Source organism: Bactrocera oleae, chromosome 4 (genome assembly GCF_042242935.1).
Source record: "Bactrocera oleae isolate idBacOlea1 chromosome 4, idBacOlea1, whole genome shotgun sequence".
Lineage (NCBI taxonomy): Eukaryota > Metazoa > Arthropoda > Insecta > Diptera > Tephritidae > Bactrocera > Bactrocera oleae.
Window position 1 is genome coordinate 50,815,892 of NC_091538.1, and position 23,956 is coordinate 50,839,847.

The 23,956-nt window shown below is 32.7% G+C and overlaps 1 protein-coding gene across 4 annotated transcripts; it reads left to right on the top strand.

The window, feature by feature from the left end:
- Nucleotides 1-443: 443 nt before the first annotated feature.
- Nucleotides 444-22,394, top strand: LOC106619621 (putative ferric-chelate reductase 1 homolog). Of its 4 annotated transcripts, none has more exons than XM_014237804.3 (11): nt 444-594; nt 16,047-16,434; nt 17,554-17,711; nt 17,780-18,105; nt 18,831-18,982; nt 19,047-19,203; nt 19,269-19,495; nt 21,120-21,363; nt 21,435-21,547; nt 21,657-21,794; nt 21,863-22,394. In XM_014237804.3, exons 2-11 carry the CDS (start codon nt 16,129-16,131, stop codon nt 21,989-21,991), a joined length of 1,950 nt encoding a protein of 649 aa, XP_014093279.2. In that variant the 5' UTR covers nt 444-594; nt 16,047-16,128; the 3' UTR covers nt 21,992-22,394. The 4 variants fall into 4 exon arrangements, with proteins under 4 accessions (XP_014093279.2, XP_014093280.2, XP_036233583.2 ...); XM_014237805.3 differs by having other exon boundaries at nt 21,675-21,794; XM_036377690.2 differs by having other exon boundaries at nt 474-590.
- The last annotated feature ends 1,562 nt before the right edge of the window (nt 22,395-23,956 follow it).

Here is a 23,956-nt window from a genome sequence, read left to right on the forward strand (position 1 = left end):
GAACCTACGGTCAACATAAAATCAAACGCCTATGTTATAAGGAGGAGGCTTCAACATCTTCAGTACAAGATTCGCTGCTAGCTTAGCTGTTGCTTTAATAGCATAATAATGGCAAACGTGTAAATAGAACTATTGTTATGATTGTTTATATTAAAAATAATTGACAATACTATAATAATGTTTATAAAGAGTAAGTACACATTCTAGGCATTCAGGCAAACATATGTGTTTCAAAAGTTCTTAAAAGTATGACTGAATAAGCTTTTCTTGAATATACTAGTATGCACATACTTATACGCACCTGTACATACCTCTATACATACATTCATACATTGGTATTTATATATGTATATACTATTAGCCGCGTATGATTGTTGTTAGCAAGCGCATACAAAAATACACATCAACGTTAAAACGACAACGACACTTACATTCACAGTCACTAGCAAGTTTGATTTGCGGTCATATTGTCAGTTAGAGCGGCTCGGACCACTTGGAGTTGTCTTCAGTTTGTGGTAGTTTCGCTTCGCGAGTGGTTGAGCCAGTTGAAAAGTAGTGACATACCTTGTGAATATATAAACTTAACATTGGCAAGTGCGTAACCTAATAAAGTTGATTATTATTATTTTTTTTTTTTTATGGAAGCTATGTACTAAATTAAATGTTAAAGTGCAAAAGTGTTTAAAGTGCCAGCAAATATTTAAAGCTAATTTGTGCTTTATTAAAAAAAAATCATCAAAAAACCCAAATAGCTATTATTATGCGCTAAAAACACGTAGTTAAAAATATTTTTAATTCATTTTTTTTTTGAAAATTCTTGAACGTATCAAAGCTTTACCACGCCCTCGGTGTTTAGGTATGCAAAGTGTGTATTAGGGTCATTTGCGATTATAATTCAATTGTAAAGACATTAGTTGATCTGGGCAGTCATACACATATACATATATATGTATTTAGGTGTATTATTTTGTAAGCCGTGACGTCACACTATCTGCCTGTTTCAGTGGTAATCCCAGAATTTTTGAACTAATCTATATAAATTAGTCATAAGATTAACCCAATGTGCATTACATTTAAGATAAAAAACGCTCAGTTGTCTGAGTTACATACATACACGACAAAACATACACATTTATGTACATATTCATATTAGCAGTACAGTATGTTTGTTGAATAAACTGGTTTAAAACTCTTTCTCACTTCTCGAAGTCAGCAACATCAACAATCTTTGTGACAACATCGTGCGATCTCGACTTGTCAGAGAGTTTTAACTACTCTCACTCCCTTTGTACCATATTCTCATACCGATACAGTGATCGCCCATTGCAAGCTTTGTTTAAGTATTCTTTATGCTTTACTTGAAATGTGTTATACTCGAGCGTAACCTTTGTGAGCATAATTTTGAATTATATAATATATTTATATATGGAATGCAAAGAAAAATAATTTAGGTTAGGGAACTTAAAAAAAAGCGCAATCTTGCCAGCTTTTATTGAATTGAGTACATACATATGTATGTATTGTATTTCTTGCAATTTCATAGTAATTGTAGTTAAAGTGTTCCTAACGCGACGAAACTGTCACAGGTTTGTGTTACTGACAAATTTGTATAACAGCATTTTTTTTATAAATAGACAGACGGACATGGCAAAATGAACTCAGCGCGTCATGCTGATCATTTATATACATATGTATATATTTTATAGGGCCTCCAACGTTTCCTTTTGGTAAACTCAATATGTTCAGGGTTTAATAAAAAAAATTATGCTGCTTTCACAAAATTTATATTTATTGTTTATTTGTTTTATCGGACAATCACTGTAGATGAGGACATGCACCATATACTCGAGTTTCGAGGCGTGTATCAACAACATCTTGTACGTAATTAACAATTTGGCGGTAATGACAAAGAAAAAATTGCACAAAATATTTACACATACATATGTATATGTATATGTATGTACACACCTAAATAACAAGTATATGGAACACCTGTTAAACATTTCGTTTTACAATCAAGGGGATTGCTGTTTTTTAGCACACAAATATTTTTGTACGATCGTACTCGCACATATGTATGCATATACATAATATACACATATACACATCCATATATACATTTATATATTATTTGTACATACATACGTTTGATTGCATCAAACATCATTTCATTGTATGCATTAGACGGTTAATGCTTCCTTAACCAATATATCATTATACACCTATGTACATACTTACATATGTTTGTTATATGTACATATGTTTTGTTGTATTTAAAATATTACAAACGGTAGTCACACTTTTTTTGGAAATCATGAGAGTGTAAAGATTTGAACGCATATTTTCTTTGAGGCGTTCGTAAACTGTTCTGGTTAGTGTTGTTGTACCGGTTATTGGAGTGAAGCTCGGGTGGCTGTTAACTTTATTTTTTTGGTTTTTCTATAAGCAACGTATTTTTGAAAATTATGTAAAATTATGCGACAACAACAAATTTCGTACACGTGTTTGTTTGACATCGTTCCAAGGACAGCGGTCGGTGGTCTCTGCAAGTGAGACCGAATCGGTTTTATATCCAGATAAGAATTATTATCAGCCCAGTATTTATGAAAATTTAGTTAGAAACTATTTGTTTTATGTTACAACAACAACAATAAAGGAAACAATATAAAATTTTGAAGTTATTACATACATTTTTTAAATCGTGTCATGTTGTATTTTCTTTTAGTATTTATATTGTTTTGATTCGTCTTTATGATATTACAACAACATCACCAAACAATTTATCATTACATAATTTGTTTTGTTATTATTTTTTTATATATAATAATATCATTATTTTTGTTGTTGTTGTTATTTCGGTTAATAATATTACTTTTATTATTATTGTTATTATTATTATTACTATTATGATTATTATTATTCTTTGCGCAATTTTATAAGCGATTTCGTACATAGTATGAACACATATATGTATATACTTGTATGTATCCATGTATTATATTATATGAGAGTAAATCATAAATCTATGCAATAATCTAAATAAGTTCAGACCATCGTATAAACAAATTTTGCTTCAATTAGTTTACTTTGACCTTAAATGTGTCTTAAATGCAAAATATAATTGTGGCAATTACCTCACCCTTTTCAATAAAATAAAATAATCGATTAATGTAATTAACCGTTTACTCGCCTCAGCTTAGTGTCTGAAATAGTTGAAGTTCAAAACGAAAGCGAAAGTCAAACACTTTCAAAGTTTGTAAATATGGCAGTTATCTTTTTGTGCACATACATAAATATGTATGTCTGTATGTATGCGCATTCCTTTTACATATGTAAGTGTATGTATGTATTTATACAAGTATACTGGTTTTTCCAGCATCACTTTCATTGACTCATACACCGCTGGGAAAACAACAAATTCTGCTGCAGATTCGTGCTTAAAAACTGGTTTCAATGCGAAGATCAATTCTCGATGATGTTTATATATAATAATTCACATTTAAGTATATATGTATTGTACATATGTACCTAACTTAACGTTTATATTATACAGAGTAAAGCGAAATCACAAGTGACGAGAATTTTTTTTATAAAAAAGATAGTGAGAACTTTACATGATTCAGTTTTAATTATGCTTTTCCTTGGAAATTTAATAAAAATTGTTACATTAAAATGGTATATGTATAACTCACATACACACACCTCACGCCTGCCACAATATAAATCTATAAATGCATATATTAAAGTACAGTGGGTACTTGTTTAAAGTAACGAAGAATAAAGTGTACACAAAAATAATTAAATAAAAATATATTTCCAACTATTTCATTTATGGCTATTCTCTATAGGAAAAGCAAATCATATTTTTAAAATTCATTTTTATCTACTGACATTTTGAGAAAATAAAAACATATACATATGTATATTATCGACAGCTACTATCTAGTTCTGAAGTAATTTTAGGTAATATTATAATATTTATTATTATTCTCAAGCATTTTTATTTATAAAATAACTGTTTTTATATTTTATGTTTATTTTTTTTAATTTTAACGGAAATATACACATGTCTTCTTTCGTTTTTGAAACCATTTTTTATAAGTCTTATATATATTAAATTTTGTATAAGTCTTATAAAAAAATAGTTTCAAAAACAAAAGAAACAGAAAATACATATGTATATTTTTATTAAAATAAAAAAAAAGCTAAAACTGAAAATTACATTTTCGTTAAAATAAAAAATAAAATTAATACATTATAAAAATTATTTTATGTATAATAACAAATTTAAAAGATTTTAGTACAAAAACTTAATAACTAAAAAAATTTACAATCGATATTTTAGATTATATATTTTTGAAACAAATAAATTTTTTTTGAAATAAAAAGTAATATTTAGGTATGAGCGTTGTTTTAGAGTATAAACTTAATTAATTTAAGTTATTCAAAAAATATTTTAATTAATAATTAAAATTATGTATAAGAATAAATTTATTAATAAAAAAGTTATTTTTTCCTCATTTTAAATATTTATTTTTTAAATAATTAAAATTGAAAAAAAATTTAATATTTTACAATAAAAAGTATAAGCTTCCCTCGAAGTTCAATGCCATATTAACTTACAATTTTCAAAATACAGTTATATGTTAAAATTCAAGTATTTTAAAAAATTGTTGAAGGAAACATTTGTTTAGGCTTGCAAAGCGCTTTACGTCTATGAAAAGTAAATATTTACCGCAAAAAACTTGCTGTCATACCTATTTTAATTTTTTCCAATGTTAACATAGTTATGTATGTTGTTGTTAATGTTCACAATATTTGAAAATTATAAGAAAATGTATCGATTACCTACTGTACATGCGAAAATTTGAGCTTGTTATACTACTTGTATGTATTTGCCACGCAAATAATACGTATATTTCATGAACAACCGAAATTAACCTTTTCAAATACTTCCTTCGTTGACCAGAAACACAATAAATTTGAGGGCGGTTTTTATATAACAATAATTTCAAGTCAACTTAACCTAGTTTACAGTTGCGTGACTACCATTTGATAATATAGACTGCGTGTTGCAAGTTAACTGCCAGTCGAAGGAGTTGTAAAAGTGAAAAAAATGTGTGCTTAGGTTAAGTTAAGTGAATTTTTTCTAACATTACCTCACATTACGATTTTAAATTTTCTATTTACTTGTTGCCCACAGTTAGCTAAGAGAATGAATGCATGCATGACGCCACCCACACAAATAATTTATGTGCATGCAAGGGACAATTGCCACTAAAATGTCCTGGATTCGGAATTTGTGCTATTAAGAGCAATACACTCGCACACGTACATATCTTATACATAAGTGTATAAGTGCAAAAGTTGACTGACCTCGGCTATAATATGGCTTAAATCACGCCTTAACGCTGTGAGTCATCAAAAAGCGATTAAACGCTCAAGTTGTAGGAAAAATATTTCATTAGCAAAGGTGGTACTGAATATGTGGACCCCAGTGCCTATAGTTGACCTTCTACCGAATATATCGGTCAACATAGAACAAGGCGGCAAGATCCACAAAGAAATCTTAAACGAGTATACCGTTTGACTTTGCGAGAGTATAAAATGTTCGGTTACATCCGAACTTAGCACTTTCTTACTTGTTTAACTGTTGTTATTTTACGGTGGTAATTTTTCGGGTGAAATTCTGATTTTATAGACCTTCTCTTAAAATCCATCAGTGAATGGGAAGTGAAGTTAAAATTGTTGAATACTTGAAACTAGAGTTTCTCGGTCTACATTTCGCAAAAGTGCTTCAAACTTCTATTTTTGACAAAATTTGCTACTTCGGTTGTGAATCAAAAAGTAATGTCGATTGTTTTGAATATCATCTGAGGTAATTAAACAATTGTCTTTCCTTGCCGTTAAAATTTCATCGATAAAGGTATCGGCAGTCGATTGTTGAATTATGCCTTTTGGAATCTATTGTACATTTCAAATTGTGTTGTAAATTCAGTCCAACTTTTCGAACTCAGTTCTATCTGTTTATCTGAGTCATAATTGGTCGAAATTTAGACATTTTTCTCGATCTAAAAAAGTAAAAATACTGAAAATTTGCCATTTTTTTAAAGTAAAGAATATTTTCAGATTTTTTCGATTGATATAACCTTTGGCAGTCTTACTAAATCGACGAATCTGTTAATCACTAGCTCTGAACTTCCCTGCACCGTTATTTAATGTTTTATTTTCTAAACTAAAAAATGTGTGTTTTGAACAATAATACATAGATTACCAACAATTTTTTTAGTTTTTGCCAATGTAGTTGCCTTACCCTTGCCAATATAGATTTTCAACTTCAGTCAAATCGAATTTTTCGTTATAATTTGACTGTAGACAAGAAAACGTTATTGGATATTACGTACATATCTTTTTTCCATTTGGCTTCCATCGCTCTTTTGGTTTTTGGGGTTTTTTGTCCACTCTTTTGGTTATCAGAAAGCTGTTTAGAAAATTGTATCAAAATAATTTATTGAGTTTCGGTAAAATGCGCACAATTGTCGATTAGATTATGTACTTATGAACCCATTTGATATCTAAGTACCAAAATATGTGCAAAGTGCTTTCAAGTGCCTTAAAACGCTTATCGTTATGATATGATAATAATTACATAAAAAATATCCAAACTATCAAAAAGTAGGGTTGCAGGAATCAATCTGAGTAACAACAACAAAATTATTTTTTATGCTAATTTTATTGATCTGATATCGGTATATCGGTGATTTCAAATTATCAGCCTCAAAGGGAGAAATAGACGTGTTCAATTCAATCTCGCCCATTTCCTTCCTCTTCCCGACCTCAGATCGCTCGTAAATTATTTTCCCTTTAATTTGTGATATTTTATCTTTTGTTTCCAATGGGTTTCAATTTACTATAATTTGTTTTGGCTTTCAAAAATTATCTATCCTGATCTAAAAAGCATTATTAACAGTGGTTAAATCATATCACATATTTGTATATGTACTATACGCTGACCTTTCTTCATAAAGAATTTTTCAATTAAAAGATCACAAAGCGAGCATTTCTAGGCTGCTTATAAATCGAGTCTGTTACATTGTTGTTGTAACGGGTATTTAAAGTGTTTGCATCACCATATCGGTAAAGTGGTGGGGAAAGTGAAACTTTACTCATAAATGCAATTATTTAAATTTATGTGTGTATGTGTATGTATGTTTGTACTATGTACTTTTGTACCAGACATCTGGTTCTTGGCAATATTTTAGATCAGAGTCAAGTGACAAATGATAATGGCACAGATATAAATAGTCATTTTAACATACATATGCACGTGATAGACACTTATGCTAAAAAAGAGGCAGTCTAAGTGAATATTGCTCACAAAACTCAAGAACGTTTGTACCGAGTTACTTTCAGTTGCGGTTGGGCATTTTACATGGGCTTCTCATTGCCTTAGTTAAACCGTTGCATTACAATTTTTTCTTAAAACAAGAATTTTTTAGGACTTTCAAACTCTTTTTTAGAGGTCTTCTATGGTTAGCATAGGCGTGTCAAACAAACATCAATATATTAAAAAAAAAAAAAAACAAGTAAAAGGAGCAATAAAAGCGATAACTATTTCGAAAAGCTTGCATCTAATCTTAATTTGGAATATAGTTGCTATACATCGAAAATAATAAATTACTGATCCTTAGTACTGCCAGATGGAGTTTCAGTTTAATTTGAGCTGAAGTATTCGTCATACAGAACGTCAACGATTTTTCGAACTTTATAAGCGATTTGATATCGAAATTTGATACTTTATCTAGTCCCTTGAACTGCCATGCTCCTAGATATCTAAGACGAGTGCTAGATAAGGCTGGACGAACGCTTATGAGGTGTTCCACCGTTTCCCTCATACAAACTTCCCTGCACTTTCTGCATGTATCGTCGTTACTAAAGCCCATCCGGCTCGCATGTGATGCCTGTAATTTGTAACCTGTCATTAGGCCAGCAACCGTCCTGCAGGTCATTTGAGACTGTGTGAGTAGAAAGCAAAGCGATCCTGCATGTCCATTTTCTCCACATTTCATCTTCCTCTGTTCCATCTGTCAGCCCTTTCGGAAATTTCATTGTGTATCTTTTTTAGACTTTTACGTATTTTTTGTATTGGTTCGGTAGCCAGACGGATGGCACTTTTGGCAATCTCATCAGCTATTTCGTTTATCGGAGTTCTTTTGTGGCCTCGAACCTACTTTATATGTAGGCGCTTTTCGGTAGCCACTACTTATACTGCCTTCCTGCTTCTAAGAACATTTTCTAACGTACTGCGATGTGAGATTATTGCCTTAATTACCGCCTGCTTTCCATTCAAATTTTTCAGGAGCTCGTTAGCTTAAAGTGCCCAGAGGAGTGTTGACAGTACACCACCTGAGTAGAGCTTCTATCCATGTTATGTTGGAGGGCTCTATCCGGGATGCTTCTAAACTGTTAACGATTGTGTTCCACTTATGTTAAGAAAGACATACAATCATATTCTTTACGTTCTAGAGCTTTTTCTATATTTAGGTTTAGCGAATGCAGTGCGGTCTCCGTGGATGTACCCTTCGTATAGTGGAGAAGAAAAAATTTTGTCATATTTTGCCATAGAGTAGCCATCTATCGAAAAAATTACATGCAAATTTTACAAAACTTGTTCAAATATAAAGCGTTTAAGAGAGCTTTGGGCATGTATTCGGAAGGTATTAAATTAGGTATAAAAAGTTGCCACCCATTAAAAACAGGTTAAAAGGAGCACTGCGTAAAATATTATACATTTGCGAGTCAAACTTCAGAAATCTCTCTAAGAAAATATACTAAAAAACTTTTATTAAAGCATATTTTTGAACAGAGTTGCCTCCTATCAAAAAAATTAAAACTCAAATTAAATTAAAAATCGTCCAAAATTTGGCCTAAGTGATCTGCCTTGTTTACGTCATACGTCATATTTTTTCTTAGGAGTAGATTGAAATATCAAGTTAAATTATATGTCAGATATGTACTTGTAACCGCCAGAGGGTATTTCGAAACTTTAATAATTCCATACAAATGGGGGATTCAAGCCTCAGACCCAAAACTATTCTACAAAAATTTATCACGAAGACTCATCGAAAACAAATACATTCATTGAAGTAAAATCTCAAGCTTTTTGTTCGATATTTTTGATGTTTTTGTTTGGAATCATAAGTTTGAACTCATGAATTGGGTTCGATCTCAGCTACCACACTAACATCAAACAAATTTTATCTAGAACAGCAAACCCCTGAAGTGCCATAAATAGGCTACTCAAAATTTCTAACAGTAGTTTGTTGGTAGTTTAAAGCTTGTAGGACCCTTCATTTATCGAAAATAACATAACGCACACTGCTAATAGGAGTACAACCTCGCTCAAGCTACTAGTTAAGTTAGTTGAAAACTCATCTTAATTTAATTTGCGTTCGATTGAGATACGCTTATTTATCTTCGAGACAATGACACTCAATTTTGTTGCACAGTGCTATTAAAACTTTATCGCATATTATTCAACAACGAGAGGCGAATGAAAGCGCTAATGACAACAGACAATTGATCATAATTTTAGTAATTTATTTCAAATCAAGTCAATAAAGTTTGCAATTTCATTTGTTAACTATTTAAATTGAGATAGATCCACTTTACTGATGATTCATCAATTCGACGAAATATAATTTTAACCACGGTTTTAAATATTTGCGATTTTGGAGGTGACGATTTTCTCACTAATTCCTAATGGCAAACATAATATTAATCATTTTAAATAAAACAATTATAAAACAAGAAAAAACGTTAACTTATATTGCACCGAAGCTATAATACCCTTCACAAATACAAATGTTCCTTACAAGAACTTGATTCCGATCTAATTTCGTGAAAATTCCTCGTCAAATAAAAAATGTTTCCATGCAAGCAGCTTATTCCGATCGTTCAGTTAATATGGTAGCTATATGCTATAGGGGTCCGATATTGCAGCAGAATGAGCAGCTTCTTAGTGAAGAAAGGACAGGTGCAAAATTTTAGATTGATAGCTTAAAAACTGAGAGACTAGTTCGTATATATACAATACAGACGGACGGACGGACAGACGGGCATAACTACATCAACTCAGCTTATGATGCTGATCATTTATGTATTTATTTGATAGGGTCTCCGACGTTTTCTTCTGGGTGTTACAACCTTCGTGGCGAACTTAATATACCCTGTTCAGGTTATAAAGATTAGAAATATATTTTTTTAATTTTCCTTCTGTAATAATCACATTATATTTATATTTTACTACAATTCATGCATTTTTAAGAGCGTTAGAAAAAAATACAAAAATTCTCCACTGGTAAATCACCACATACTCTCAAACTATCAGCTGTTATTTGCAGTCAAAATCACATACATATATAAGTATGTATATATTTCCAAAATCTCTGAATTATTTAAACATAATTTGGATTTAATTGCTTTGCATGAACATGACCTTTCGTATTTGCCAACTTTCATAATAACATTTAAGATAACTGTTAATATGAAATATAACTGTTAACGCATGGTTTAGAAGCCGAAATGGGTGTTTGCCTTACCGTTTTGGTAAACTTATGAAAGTGCTGGCGTTAAGTGACTTTCACCTAAGTTAACGCCAAATTATCACAGGAGTGATTTACAATAAATTACCAGTAACTGAAGAATGAGAAACAACTGTACAACAATTATACCTATAATTACTTTGCTACTTCGGTTATGTTTGGAAAAGCTCCAAATAAGTAAGTCGGTTTGCAGTTTTTTCGAGAAAAATTTTGAAGTTGTACGTGAATTAAGTATACTTATTTGATTTAGAGATCAAAAGTATTTTCTAGAAGGAAATTATTTCATTATCGCAAATATCAGGCCTCTACAGACTACCTACAAGTAGACGATTTTTAACGGGCAGAGGCTCAGCTAAAAGTTGTTCATTAATAACAAGAGAATATCAGAAAACAAAGTCTGATCTTCAAAATACATCAAAGTGTTATATTTCAAAAACACTGACTCGACATTCAAAACTTATATAATATATATATATATATAAATAAAAAGAACACGTGGATGGTGTCCATATCATAACTACTATTGATATTTTTATAAGCGCAATTTCGAAATTCGAAGGCAAATATTTCGATTTTATAGGTTAACTTCGAAAAGCGGCGAAATTATTTAGTTTGCTTAGAACTCAATCTCTAAAACAAATTTGATTTGATCCAATACCTAGAAAAAGATCGACTTTGCCGTATAGCCAAATATAAGCCGATGCTTTCTCTAATACAAATATCACCTCCGATAACCCTTTTTTGCTATCGTCTCGAGTACTACATACATATGTAGGAATTGAGTTCGATTTCAGTACCGACAAGCACTAAACATTTTTTTTACTGGTAGTCTTTCCTCGGTCGTTAAAGAGAGATCACGGGGCATATTTTTAAAATCTTTAATCTTTTTCGAACGATTCGGATTCGGTTTAAAAGCCTGAGCCTGAAACCTGAGACAAATGAATTGACCATTTATTAGTCTTTTAATAATCCTTACACCACAAACGAAAGAAGAAATCTGATCAATCATATATCAATTTATGTATATCAATATATTTAAAATAAAATAATTTAATGTACATATTTACATAGATACTCATATATGTACCTATATGTAGTTAGAAGTATAGACCTGTGGAAATATGAATGTGGTTTAAGGGGTTAAGACAGTCTAGTTTTTCAAACAATAGATTATTTTTTTACTTAAGATACACTGCACTTACTTGGTAAAATAGAGTTATGCCTTTTTTAAAAGCTTTAAACGGGCTAACCTTTTAAAACATGTTCGGAATATGGTTTCGTGCTGTTCCGTAATCTTGAAAGATACATTCATCCATTAAAACACACCGGTGACTAAGCAGTTGCTGATTTAGTGAACTTTTTTCTGAGCTTGTTTTGATTATGAAAATTTGGGAAATATATTTTGACAATACATATGTCACTGACTTATCACACTAACCTCGTAAAACAGCTCTTACCAAAGCAAAATAGCAAAATAACAGAAAAAACGGTACAAGAGGCCATTTAAAGGGCGTAAAATGTCTTGCAGATATATTCAAAAATCCATAAAAAATTTCGTACTTTCGAATTTAAAAAAAAAGCTTCGTACGCATGCGAAGTCAAAATGCTTTGTACTCGATTAACATTCCATTTTATTATAGTTTGATGTGAATGGATATGTGCTGAATTGAGTATTATTTGATCTTGAAAATATTTCATTGTCTCAGCACACAAAGTTTCAAGGTAAAAGCTGACGATTAGATCACGAATTTATGAAATCTTAATGTAGAATGAATTAGACTTTTATACTTATACATATAAGTAGTTGGGTGCTTGTATGTATGTATGTTTGTATGTGCCTACATACAGGTGTGATCTTTTTGCGATAAAAAATGCATTATAATTTACATAAAACATTGTTTGCAACTAACTACTTAAAAATAACGAATTTTAATTGAAAAAAAAAACAATCATTGTAAAAAATTAATATATAAATTCTTTTAGAAAATACTGTTTTTCAAACCTTTACATATTTTTTACTATTATTATTAATACATATTTATATCTAATATTTGTGATCGATTCCTTTAGCAAAATAGTTTTTTTTCTTGGGAAAGTAGCAAAAATAAATGTCTACGTTAGCTACTTTTTTGAGGCACTATGACGACAGTGACGCATACTCAAGCCACAAACCACACTATCGCCTATTTATGGCATATTAATTTTATGCTAATTTTGCTCAGTACGTTTTCTATTTGTTCAATAACATTATTCAATAAATTGAGGGGCATTATGCCGGTGTTAATCCAAACCAACCAAAAGTGATATATAATATATATTTAATAGCGAAACACACACTCAACAATACAAGTGATTAAACAATAAAAAATCTTGTGGTTGATTTTGACCTTTTTCTACAAAATTCTCGAAAGGTCAATGTCAGTCAGAATCAGCTATGGAGTATGATTAAATAAAATGTCAATAAATTAAAGGTCAATAATATTGCTTTGCAATTTTTAGCTCCCCAGCTCCTAACCCTAAAACTTTTTTCGGCAACTAAATGTTCTAACAATCATTATTCGAAGAAGTTCAAAGGTCATAAGTTTTTAGAAACATATTCTTTCTAGAATTTTACTGTGAAAGCATTTTAAATTTGAAAAAAAAAAATCTGCAAAAAAATATATAAAAAAGAACAAAAAAAAAACGTTAACTTCGGTTAACGCTTCCAAAATACATAATATTCTTCACATGAACTTTATTTTGATCGGTCAGTTTATATGGCAGCTATACATATGCTATAGTGATCCAAAACGAGCAAATTCTTCGGTGTTTGCTACGTTACCTCAGACAGTAATCCATGCCGGATCTCTTGAAGATATCTCGTAAAAAAGTGTTTTCCATACAAGTACTTTGCTCTGATACAAATGGCGACTGCTGCTTGTCAAAACAAAAAAAATAAGAAGAGAGTTGCTAAAATTTTGCTTCGCAAATAGGTAGATCCACGTTACTGTGTATGATGAACGCTACAGTGAAATAATTTCCATCTTTTTGGATCACCAAGTCAATATCGATCATCTAAATGTTAATTGGTATCAGCAGGGTGTTGTAAGATGACATAAACAACGTGAAATCATCTTTATTTCAGAGTCCGAAACATAACAATAAATTAATCTGTTAATTGTTATCTGAATTTACATCGTTAGACTAATATTTCTAGTGAGGTTGTCAAGCCAATGCTTGATTGGCAGTCAGCTCTAACGCTAAAAAGGGTGCAAATTTGAACCAATAGGATGATCTTAACATTTTTTTTTTAAACTAATGAAGTCAAAATTTGTAATTAAAATTTCTATACCTTTAAATAAAATTTCTCGCCAGGGTTATAAATAATTTTTCTAGGTTTACAATATTTTAAATAAAATTAGTATTCCTAAAATATTACCCTGTTGTACTTATTGTAAACTGGATTTCTCACAATGGTCATAAATACTTAATAATTCATTTATTCACTAGTGCTTTAATTGAAATGAAATTTTAAAAATTTTTAAATTTTTTAAACCCCCAAAACCATTCTTTATGTAATGCAAGCGCAGTTTTTCACAAGATTCATAAATACTCAACAATTTATTAATTTTTCTGTATTTCAATTGAAAAGAAAATTTCAAAATTTGACAATTTTTTTAAATCTCTAAAAACTGCCTTTATGTTTTGTAGGTAGATTTTTTTCACAAAATTCATAAATATTTAATAAATGCTTAATTTTTCTGTATTTTTTTAAATTTCCAAAAAATTTGAATTCTCGAAATAAATACCCTTTATGTATCTAAATTTGAAATTTTCATAAAACAAGTAAAGACGGGCTAAGCTCGGGTGTAACCGAACATTTTATACTCTAGCAACTTGCAAGGATCAAAGCAGGGGAAATACCTTCAGGTTTCAGAAATTGTGAATGAATTACGGTAAAGTTTTGTATTTTATTAAGTTATATTTTAGGTCTTCAACTCAATTAGTTTTAAAACTATATTTACTTCCCGTCGTCGAAAATTATATTAAAATCATCTTCAAATGTGATATACTTAACATAAACTTAACCGGGAGGCTAAAATTAATATTTGATGGGCAAAACGTCAACCAAAACCAATGTCTAGACCAACTCCATTCAGTTTGTTAGAATAACGGAAATTATTATATGTAGTATAAGTTTGATAGGTGTAGTATTGACCCAATTTTATCTATTTTTGGCTTTACTATATATTATTAACAGAAACAATGCAGATTTTTACCCGGTCACTCAGTTTAATTAAGATAACTTACACATTTACCGATATATGGGGTATAAATTCAGCCGGAAGTGCGAACATTTTTCAAGTAGGCATATGGGGAAGGACTAAGGGAACTATTCATCCGATTAAATTCAATTTTGATACACAGGCAAACTATTAACAGAAAAGGATTTTCTCTAAATCTCTATAAAATATCTCATAGATTGAGCGATATTTATTAAAACGTTTACTATAGAAACTGGGGCCCACATATTCGGTACCTAGGAGCTTGAATAGTTTTGCTTCGATTTGGACATTTTTTGGTCATAAGTTGGCAAACTTCGTGCAAAGTTTTTATCCCGTTATATTCATTGGTGCTTGATTTGTGTACTGGAAAGTGACAGAATCATATGGAATTTAAAATTGTATTTAAGAAGTAGCCGTGCTTGTAGTCTGAATTCGCACTATAAAATAAAAATATCAGAATAGACATGGGTTTTCATCTAAATGTGGGCGGTGTCACGCCCAAAGTTCAATTTTGACAGCGGTTTGAATAAAGCCCTCTTGTACCATTTAGGATGTAAGATTTTATGTCTCCGACGATTTATTTATAGATCTATTTCCACACTGTCGTAGCTTTAGCGGTTTAGGCGATAAGTACATTAAACCTACTATAGGGCGGGGCCACGCCCACTTTTTCAAAAATTTTCAAACTGCAGATGCCCCTCCCTAATGTGATTCGTTGTACCAAATAACAGCTTTGTATCTTATAGTGGAGGTTAAGGCTGTGGTCCGATTACGTCTACAATATCAACCGTCTTACGGTGCCGAGAAATATGTGTACCAAGTTCCATCAAGATATCACAGTTTTTACTCAAGTTACAGCTCACACAAACGGTTCGATGGACTGGCAGACAGTAATCCGGATTTCAACTCTAAACTAAATTTTTCAAAAGGTTCATGAATGCTACTTATATTACAAGCATATTAAGTACATAATTATTAATTAATTAGGTACTTGAAGAAATACGCAAATATACCAACTGAAGTATTACGCTTGCAATTATACACATACATATATCTATTTTATTTACGTAATATCTATTTTACTTACGTAATTTATTAAATCACTCGATGTTCAAATGTTTATAAACACCTATCCGTAAATATGTGCAATATTAAAAATATATTTTTTTATTTCCAGATTGAGCGACACCTCAAACTTATTTTGTACAATAAATAAACATATACCCTCGTCAATATAGTATACCATATATGCCTATAAGATGTTTGCGCATAAAAAAAGCAGGCTGGCGTTGAGTGTGGTGCTAATCGCGGTGCAAATGCTTTCATGGACACCGACAATGAGTTTGCCCCAAGGTGCCCCGGAAACGGTGTGCGACACAATGTTGCCATTTCATGGTGGTGGCATACCGCCGCGGAATTCTTTGCCACCATTCCGAATAGAAACATCGTCGTCGGTAATTGGACAAGGCCAAACGATGCGTGTGGACATTGTCGGCGTTCCACCTGGCTTAAGTTTCGGGGGATACATGGTGCAGGCACGCAATCGCAACTCGCCGCATCAAATTGTAAGTAATTAATTATGCTTATGATTACCACACACAGCCATTTACCTACATATAAGTATGTATATACTTACTTTACACACGCTCTCTTTATGTATGTATATTTGAATGTATTTATTAGTGCGTTTGCTAGTTTTTGATGACATATTCCATTAATTGTAAGATTGTAATCTTGGGTTTGAATGAGGCATGTATATACATACTATATAAAGGCTAAGCGTCTTGGCCGTCCCGGTCTTGGAAATTAAAAAAAAAGAATGGATTGAATAAAATTGTGTTGCTCTCTCACCTATTATATGTCGCGATTTTCAGTGAATAAAATAAAAAATCGAAGACTAAAGTCTAAAGAAAACCGTCCCAGATTTTGCTGGGACAAATATGGCCACCTAATTCTAGTAGGTTTTTTGTTCCTAAAACTGGCATTCTAATCGAAATGGAAGTTAGGTTCTTTCTTTTTAATATTATAAAGTAAAGTTTTTTTTTGACAAATTATTGCCTTAGACAATGAATAATGTTCCTAACTATAAAACAATAAAAGATATTAATTTAATCTTTGTATATCCAATAGGTCTTTTAGGTTACGCGCGACCGCTGCCGTTACAAATGATCGCGCGCCCGCTTTAAGGTTAAATAATTTTCAAGTATGACAGTTCTTGGTTGGATAAAGTTAGGTGTCCGTTCCGGTACTGTAGACTCGACTTACAGCGACTGTTCGTTGACACAGGTTACAATGTCTAGAACCAATATCTGTATATATTATTACTAAAATATACTATATTATTTCTAAAAAGTTGTTTATAATACCTAAAATGTGGTCTATATGATACGGTTTTTTTTTATACATTTTCGAAAAATATCAAAAACTGACTAAAATTTGTTAGACCTAAAGTTCCCATTATTCCAAACATGATAGTAATAATGTGGATAGTTTGGTTTTTAGTTTAGTTTTCCAAGGGTTCTGTGAAAGTTTCTTTCTTAATCAAATAAATGTCTAACTAAATGCATTATTTAGGATCCGAAGTCGTGATTTGTTCGTATAATATTATTTCTCGATTCTTCGAGATTCGGGCAATAAAAAGTAAAGTATTATAAATTATCACATATTTTTCAAACTTCTTCCAGATCGGTCAATTTAATCCAACATCTGATGGCAGCGCTAAGCTAATGAACTGTGAGAACTCGGTTGGAAACTCAGTTACGCACACAAATCCAGGCGCAAAGCAATCCGTAAGCTTAGAATGGCTTTCGCCCGTAGACTTTTTGGGTGAAGTTGTTTTCAAGTAGGTCAAATATGCTACAATTTATATACATATTTATTTACGCTTCGCTTTTAACTCGTCAATTTCAGCGCTACTGTTGCGCAAGCTTACGATTCGTTCTGGGTCGGTATACCATCAGACCCCGTGCAGATTGTACGACGTGACACTCCAGACACATATCCACAGACTACACGCAAACCTTATGTAACACCGCCACCACGGGGTGCTTACACACCACCAACGGAAGTTCCACAGGTGAGAGCAACAGAGGAGGATCCCATCTATGCTGACTGTGGACGCAGTAAAACTTGCTTCGGCTTTCCGGATGGCTGTATTGCAACGAAGTCCTGTAAAGCTATATCAGCGATTATGGTGCGCGGTGATGTGTATGAATTTGAAATGAAAACTGGAAGTGGTGAGTTATGAAAATTTATATTTTTGTCGTCATATAGTCTTATTGTTAAGGGTTTTGTAGATTTTATGAATCCGAATATCAAAACTTTGCTCGAAATATTATTTTTCTGTGCTCATTTCGCAGAATTTCTTTATCATTAGTAAATGGTGATGGTGCTGTGAATGTTTCGGTCAACATTGAGAAAGATCGACACATAAAAAAACTCCAATCCCGATCTGAAATTGAAGATGTTAGCTTTGGCAATCTTCTATATAATATAAACTACGCACCATACTATTTAGACTCATTAACAATGAGATTAGACCAAGAAGAAGAAGCCCCGATTCGACGAGTTAGTTAATCTCTACTGTACGCACGCATAGAATAATAAAGGCGTCACATGTCCAAAACTTTAAGTTATTTAAATTCAAAATTTTTTTAGAGTTCTCTTTCAAAATTTTGATTGTAACAGATGCTTCACACCTTTTCTTAAGTGACTACGATATTATCGAACACTTTTTAACTAATATAAGAAACTAGATTTACAACTTGAGACCCGAACAATGCTTTTCCAGTGTACCTACATTTATAACATGGACTCAATACTGGACCTCATTCTTCTGACCTCTAAAACTTGCATATTGTTTGCAAGAGATTTCTCCAAAGGCTTACGTGTCTCGAGCTGAATTTCCTGGAACCGTTTTTTATAACCTATTTTCCATTAAAAATTTACGATTTTTTTAAAGGTGGTGCTGCTTACGTTGCACTAGGCCTGTCGGAAGATGCTAAAATGGGAGACGATCTGGTGACAGAATGCGTGCCACAGAATGGTCAGGTGAATGTATATTCGTCATACACCTCAGGTGCTCCAAATTATGCCTCCAGCAGAGCCAATGTGGTAAGATTATGAAACACAGAGTTATGTTCTCCAAGTCTCAACACCTTTTCCTGTTTGTCCTCAGCCCCAGAATAATGCGCGCTTACTAGAATCGTCGGTTGTGGACGGTATCATCTATTGTAAAGTGCAACGAGATGTGGTTACTCGAGTGCAAGGCAAAAGCTTCGATTTGCTGAACAATAACTATCACCTCTTGGTAGCGAGTGGATCGGGGCTTAAAGGTTTGAAACTTACAATAAAATTATTAACATTTATTTACTAACCGAAATTTGCTTTCTGCTGACAGAAAATAGCGTCGGATATCACGATATTGGTCGCTTGCCTTCGGGCAGTCCTATAAATTTGGCTATAGTACAGGATCTCTCTGGTTCCTCAACGTTGCTCTTGCGTTTACATGGTGCTTTCATGGTGATAGCCTGGATTGGCACAACGTCTTTGGGTATTATTTTAGCGCGTTATTTCAAACAAACTTGGGTCGGTAAACAGATATGTGGAAAGGATCAGTGGTTTGTGGTGAGTAATATTAAAAATGTTATAACATATTGTCACCAGGGTTGAGCATAGCGCCTAAACGTATAACATAACGACATAAAATATTCACCAAATACTTTAAGCGAATGGTACCGAGGTTATGGTCTGTGGTCTGTTATAAATGTGGGGTTTTTTCCGATTTTTATACACATCTGCCGTTGGATCGGGTATCTAGATTTTCCATCTAGAAGTATTTAATTCTTCTTTTAGGGACTATTACTGGTGTATTAAATATAGCAAGCTACTTGGAACTAATTTTAGACAGGAAGCTTTCATGTAAACTATACTTAGATGCTACAAGACGTATAGAGAGCATACAAAGAGCAGCTAGTATATGCATCAGTGAACCTCTTAGATCAACGATAAGTCAGGCACTAAACGCCATTTTATATTTACTGCCAACACACCTGTTCTGTAAGCAACTGGCAGCGAAGTCAGTTCTTAGACTGAGATACTTCTCCCTATTAGTTGCTACTTAGTAAGTTCCCTTTTCTACCCATTATCATGGATTTTCGTAATGGGTTCAAACTAGATAATCAAGTCGGATGTGGTGTCTTTTCAGCAAAACTAGATACCAAAATTACCTTTCGTCTATCAGACCGATGCAGTGTCTTCAAAGCGGAGATCAAGCAATTAAAGATAGCCTTCTTGTTCTGACAAAGAGTATGCTCACAACCAGGAATACATTTATATATACAGATAGCCAAGCGGCTTTGGAATCATTAAAGTCTCTTATGATTTCGTGAAAGATGGTGAAATATTGCCTTGACCTCTTAGTAGATCTAACATCCTATGTCACGATAATCCTGCAATGGGTTTCAGTACACAGTGATATTCTTGGTGAATCAGATGAACTAGCCAGAGCAGACACCATTCTACAATTTGATATGTTAGCTGAGTCTTGGTGGAGTCAATCCCTAAATTGCTCAACAAGTCTGCCAATGCCCACAAATGGAATATGGACCGGACATGTACACTATTAAAATTCAAAAGGAATGACATAAGAACTCTAGTAAGAGTGCTAAAAGGTCGCTGTCTAATTGGCAGACATGGCAGCAGACTAGGAAAACCTATACTGACTATAGTAGAAGCTGTCAGGAAGACAGAATAAGAGAAGACTATCAAACATTTTTTATGTGAATGCAAAGCTTTGTATGGAACAATAATCACAACTATCGGACGTGGGTTTCTTAACGATGTTTAGGAGGTTGCACAGTTAAAACTTTTTGTACTGATGAACTTGATCAGAAGCAAGAGGTGGTTCAAAGAGGAGACCATAGAGTGAGGGGATTTTAGTCTCGGTGGTTTCACAATGGGCCTCTTAAAGGTCTAGATGCGTCGTCAGACAGCCGCTCCACCTACCTACTGGTGTCTCAGTCCTTTGTCGAAAATAAATCCGGGTCCGTGATTGAGTCTATATATAATTGTAGGTATATTAGAAATATTACTCAGATCTCATGTTGCCAATTGTGCTTTTCATCTACAATTTATAGTGTTTTGACATCCTCGAACCGAACTGAATTATTATTATATAAATATATACATTTAATAAGCAAATTTTATAACTGCAGATTTTAATTGATTAGTTTTCATGCAATAATTTTAGTGGCATCGTGCTTGCATGGTCACCACCTGGTCGCTGACGGTCGTTGCCTTCATTATTATATTCGTTGAAATCGGCGAATGGTCTGGGGAGCGCAATCCACATGCGATACTCGGCACTATAACTACCATTATTTGCTTTATTCAACCGATCGGTGCACTCTTCCGCCCCGCGCCGAATTCAAAAAATCGCCCGCTTTTCAATTGGACCCATTGGTTGGGCGGTAATCTGGCGCACATATTATCGAGTAAGAATCTCTACTATTATAAGTATTTGCGCTTTTTTTGTTTGTATATTAATTGTTTGCGCTGCTTGCAGTCGTTACGATATTCTTCGCTGTAAAACTGACCAAAGCCGAACTGCCCGAGTGGATGGACTGGATACTTGTCGCATTCGTTGTGGTGCACGTGATTGTGCATTTGATTTACTCGGTAAGTTCAGCGAATTTGTGAATATTTATTAAATGTACTTTCCTCTTTTCTATTCACCTGAGCAACTGTCTCTGCATTTCTTTTCCGCGGCATTGTTTTCATTTTAAAGATTTTTTTGTGCATGCAGATTGCCGGCTGCTCCGCCGATCGCCAGCAAACGCAAAATGTGAACGCGTTTCAGATGAGCGACATGGGTCATCATGGCATGCGCAATGGGCATCGCATGGAGCGCAAAATGGATGCGCCGGTATACACACATGCATATATACTTTTGTTTTTGTGAAGTTTTTAATTTCTAAACTTCTTTGCTTGCAGTACGCCGGCTTTCGCAAGGGTCTCTTGGCCGCCTACGTTATTGTTGTTGTACTCTTCGTTATGGCGCTGGTGTTGATTGTGGTGCTCGCACCCATTGAAGAAACGTTCAATAAACTCAAGGGTAACTAAACCCCGGTGCATTATGGCGTAGTGGGGGGCCGTTTTACTTAGCTCAAAACTAATCTGGAAAATCTGAAACAATAAATACCAAGGGAATTTGCTCAAGTTTACAATATACTCGTATATGTTAAAGTGCTATGTATGTATGTACTCGTATGTATGTTCGAAATCCTGTGCTGCAATGGCGGCAATTTGTTTATAATTCAGTGTACTTGTACCTCAAAGCATTTTTTAGCATAAGTTCTTATCATATTGATTTTTATGTACATACATATGTACATATATTGAAGTTGTCACATTTCAGTTGTTTTTCTTAAGAACTCTTCTGTTGTACATTGTTAAAATAATTTATTCCAAATATTTCAATATATTTTATACAAATATATATTTGTATATGTTTATAAACTTATAAGTTTATTTGATTTTTATTTAAGGGGGTATTCTGGTCTAGAGACATACATTTCAGGTAATATTTGAAGTGTCGTAAAAAATGCAATTTATATTTTACTAATTAAAATATTAATCTAGAAGAATGTCCCAAAGTCTGGTTCTACATAAATGCCTAAAAAAACCAACTTTTGTACCACTTTTTTTTTGACTGTTTCTAATTTTAACCGGAAAAAATTTGGGTATATGGTTAGTTCCACACATAGACAAGTTTGTAAAGAAGACTCTCTAAAAATTTAAGGTAAATCGGTCCAGCAGAAGGTGAAAAATCGTGTTTAAAGTTTCGCGAGCTGGCCGAACCAGTTTGGATGCCGGTTCAGCAAAATTCCTATATCTCATATATACACATACATATTTTTTGATAGGTTCAACTTTGAAAAAAAAAATCGCTTTTTTTATTTCTAGACTAGAATATCCCCTTAAGGATACTAATTTTCAGACTGAACGTAAACTTGGATTATTCGTGTTTAAATTAATTTATGTTTAAATTGAAAAAAAAACGGTACAAATTCAAGGCATGCTTACCGAGTTGTTTTTGTTGTAACATGATGAAACATTGTCCGAATAGTTTTCGGAAGTACTGTTAGTACAAAACAAGAAAATACGTTAACTTCGACTACGTTAACTTCGACTACACCAAAGCTATACTACCCTTCACAGGTACATATCGTCTTTATCCTGATTTTGATCGATCAGTTTCAAAGCTATAGTAGATCGATCTGAACAATTTGTTCGGAACTAGTACCGTTGCCTTGGACAATAATCCATGGCAAATTTCGTGAAGATATTTTAAAAAAGAATAAAATGTTTTCCAAACAAGGACTTGGTTTTGATCGATCAGTTTATATGTTATAGTGGATCGATATCGGCGACTCCGACAAATGAGCAGATTCTTGGAGAGAAAAGGACTTACAAAAAAATTTCAGATCGATATCTTCAAAACTATGGAACTAGTTCGGGCAATTCAGACAGACGGACATGGCTAAATCGACTCAGTTAGTCACACTGATCACTTATTTATAATATAATTTATAGGATCTCCGCCGTTTCCTTCTGTGTGTTACAAACTTCGTGACAAACTTCATCAAAAATCTATCTGCTTGAAAAGGGTTTCAGAATATGACTGCTGAGCATTACCAAAGTTGGAATAGTCAGTGTTAATAATTGTTAAAAGAAAGGAGTTGTTTCATAAATAATAGGATTTCATTCGTCTACAAATTAATTAGGCAATAAATAGAATATTTTTAAAAATGACGTTTCATAAACGACTAGAAAATCGTAGAGAACAACAATAAAAAATCAAATATATAAAACGCTTATGATATTCCCCTTAAAATTATTCGCAAACAAATAAGACCAGCTTCTTATATATATTCGCTATTTGAGGTCCAAAAAAGACTGTGTTGATTAATATATTCTCAACTAATTTTGTCAATATATCTCAAGTATAGGCCGATATATGCTCGTTAAATATCGCCGTTAGAACAGAACTTCCAATCTTCGGTATATGGGGTCTACAGAAAGATG

Excerpts from the sequence above, each read along its gene's own strand:
- LOC106619621 (XM_014237804.3), top strand. The coding sequence starts at position 16,129 with ATGTTTGCGCATAAAAAAAGCAGGCTGGCGTTGAGTGTGGTGCTAATC. Across the intron at positions 19,496-21,119 it reads GAAAGGATCAGTGGTTTGTG|TGGCATCGTGCTTGCATGGT; the intron begins GTGAGTAATATT and ends CAATAATTTTAG. Across the intron at positions 21,548-21,656 it reads TTGTGCATTTGATTTACTCG|ATTTTTTTGTGCATGCAGAT; the intron begins GTAAGTTCAGCG and ends TTCATTTTAAAG.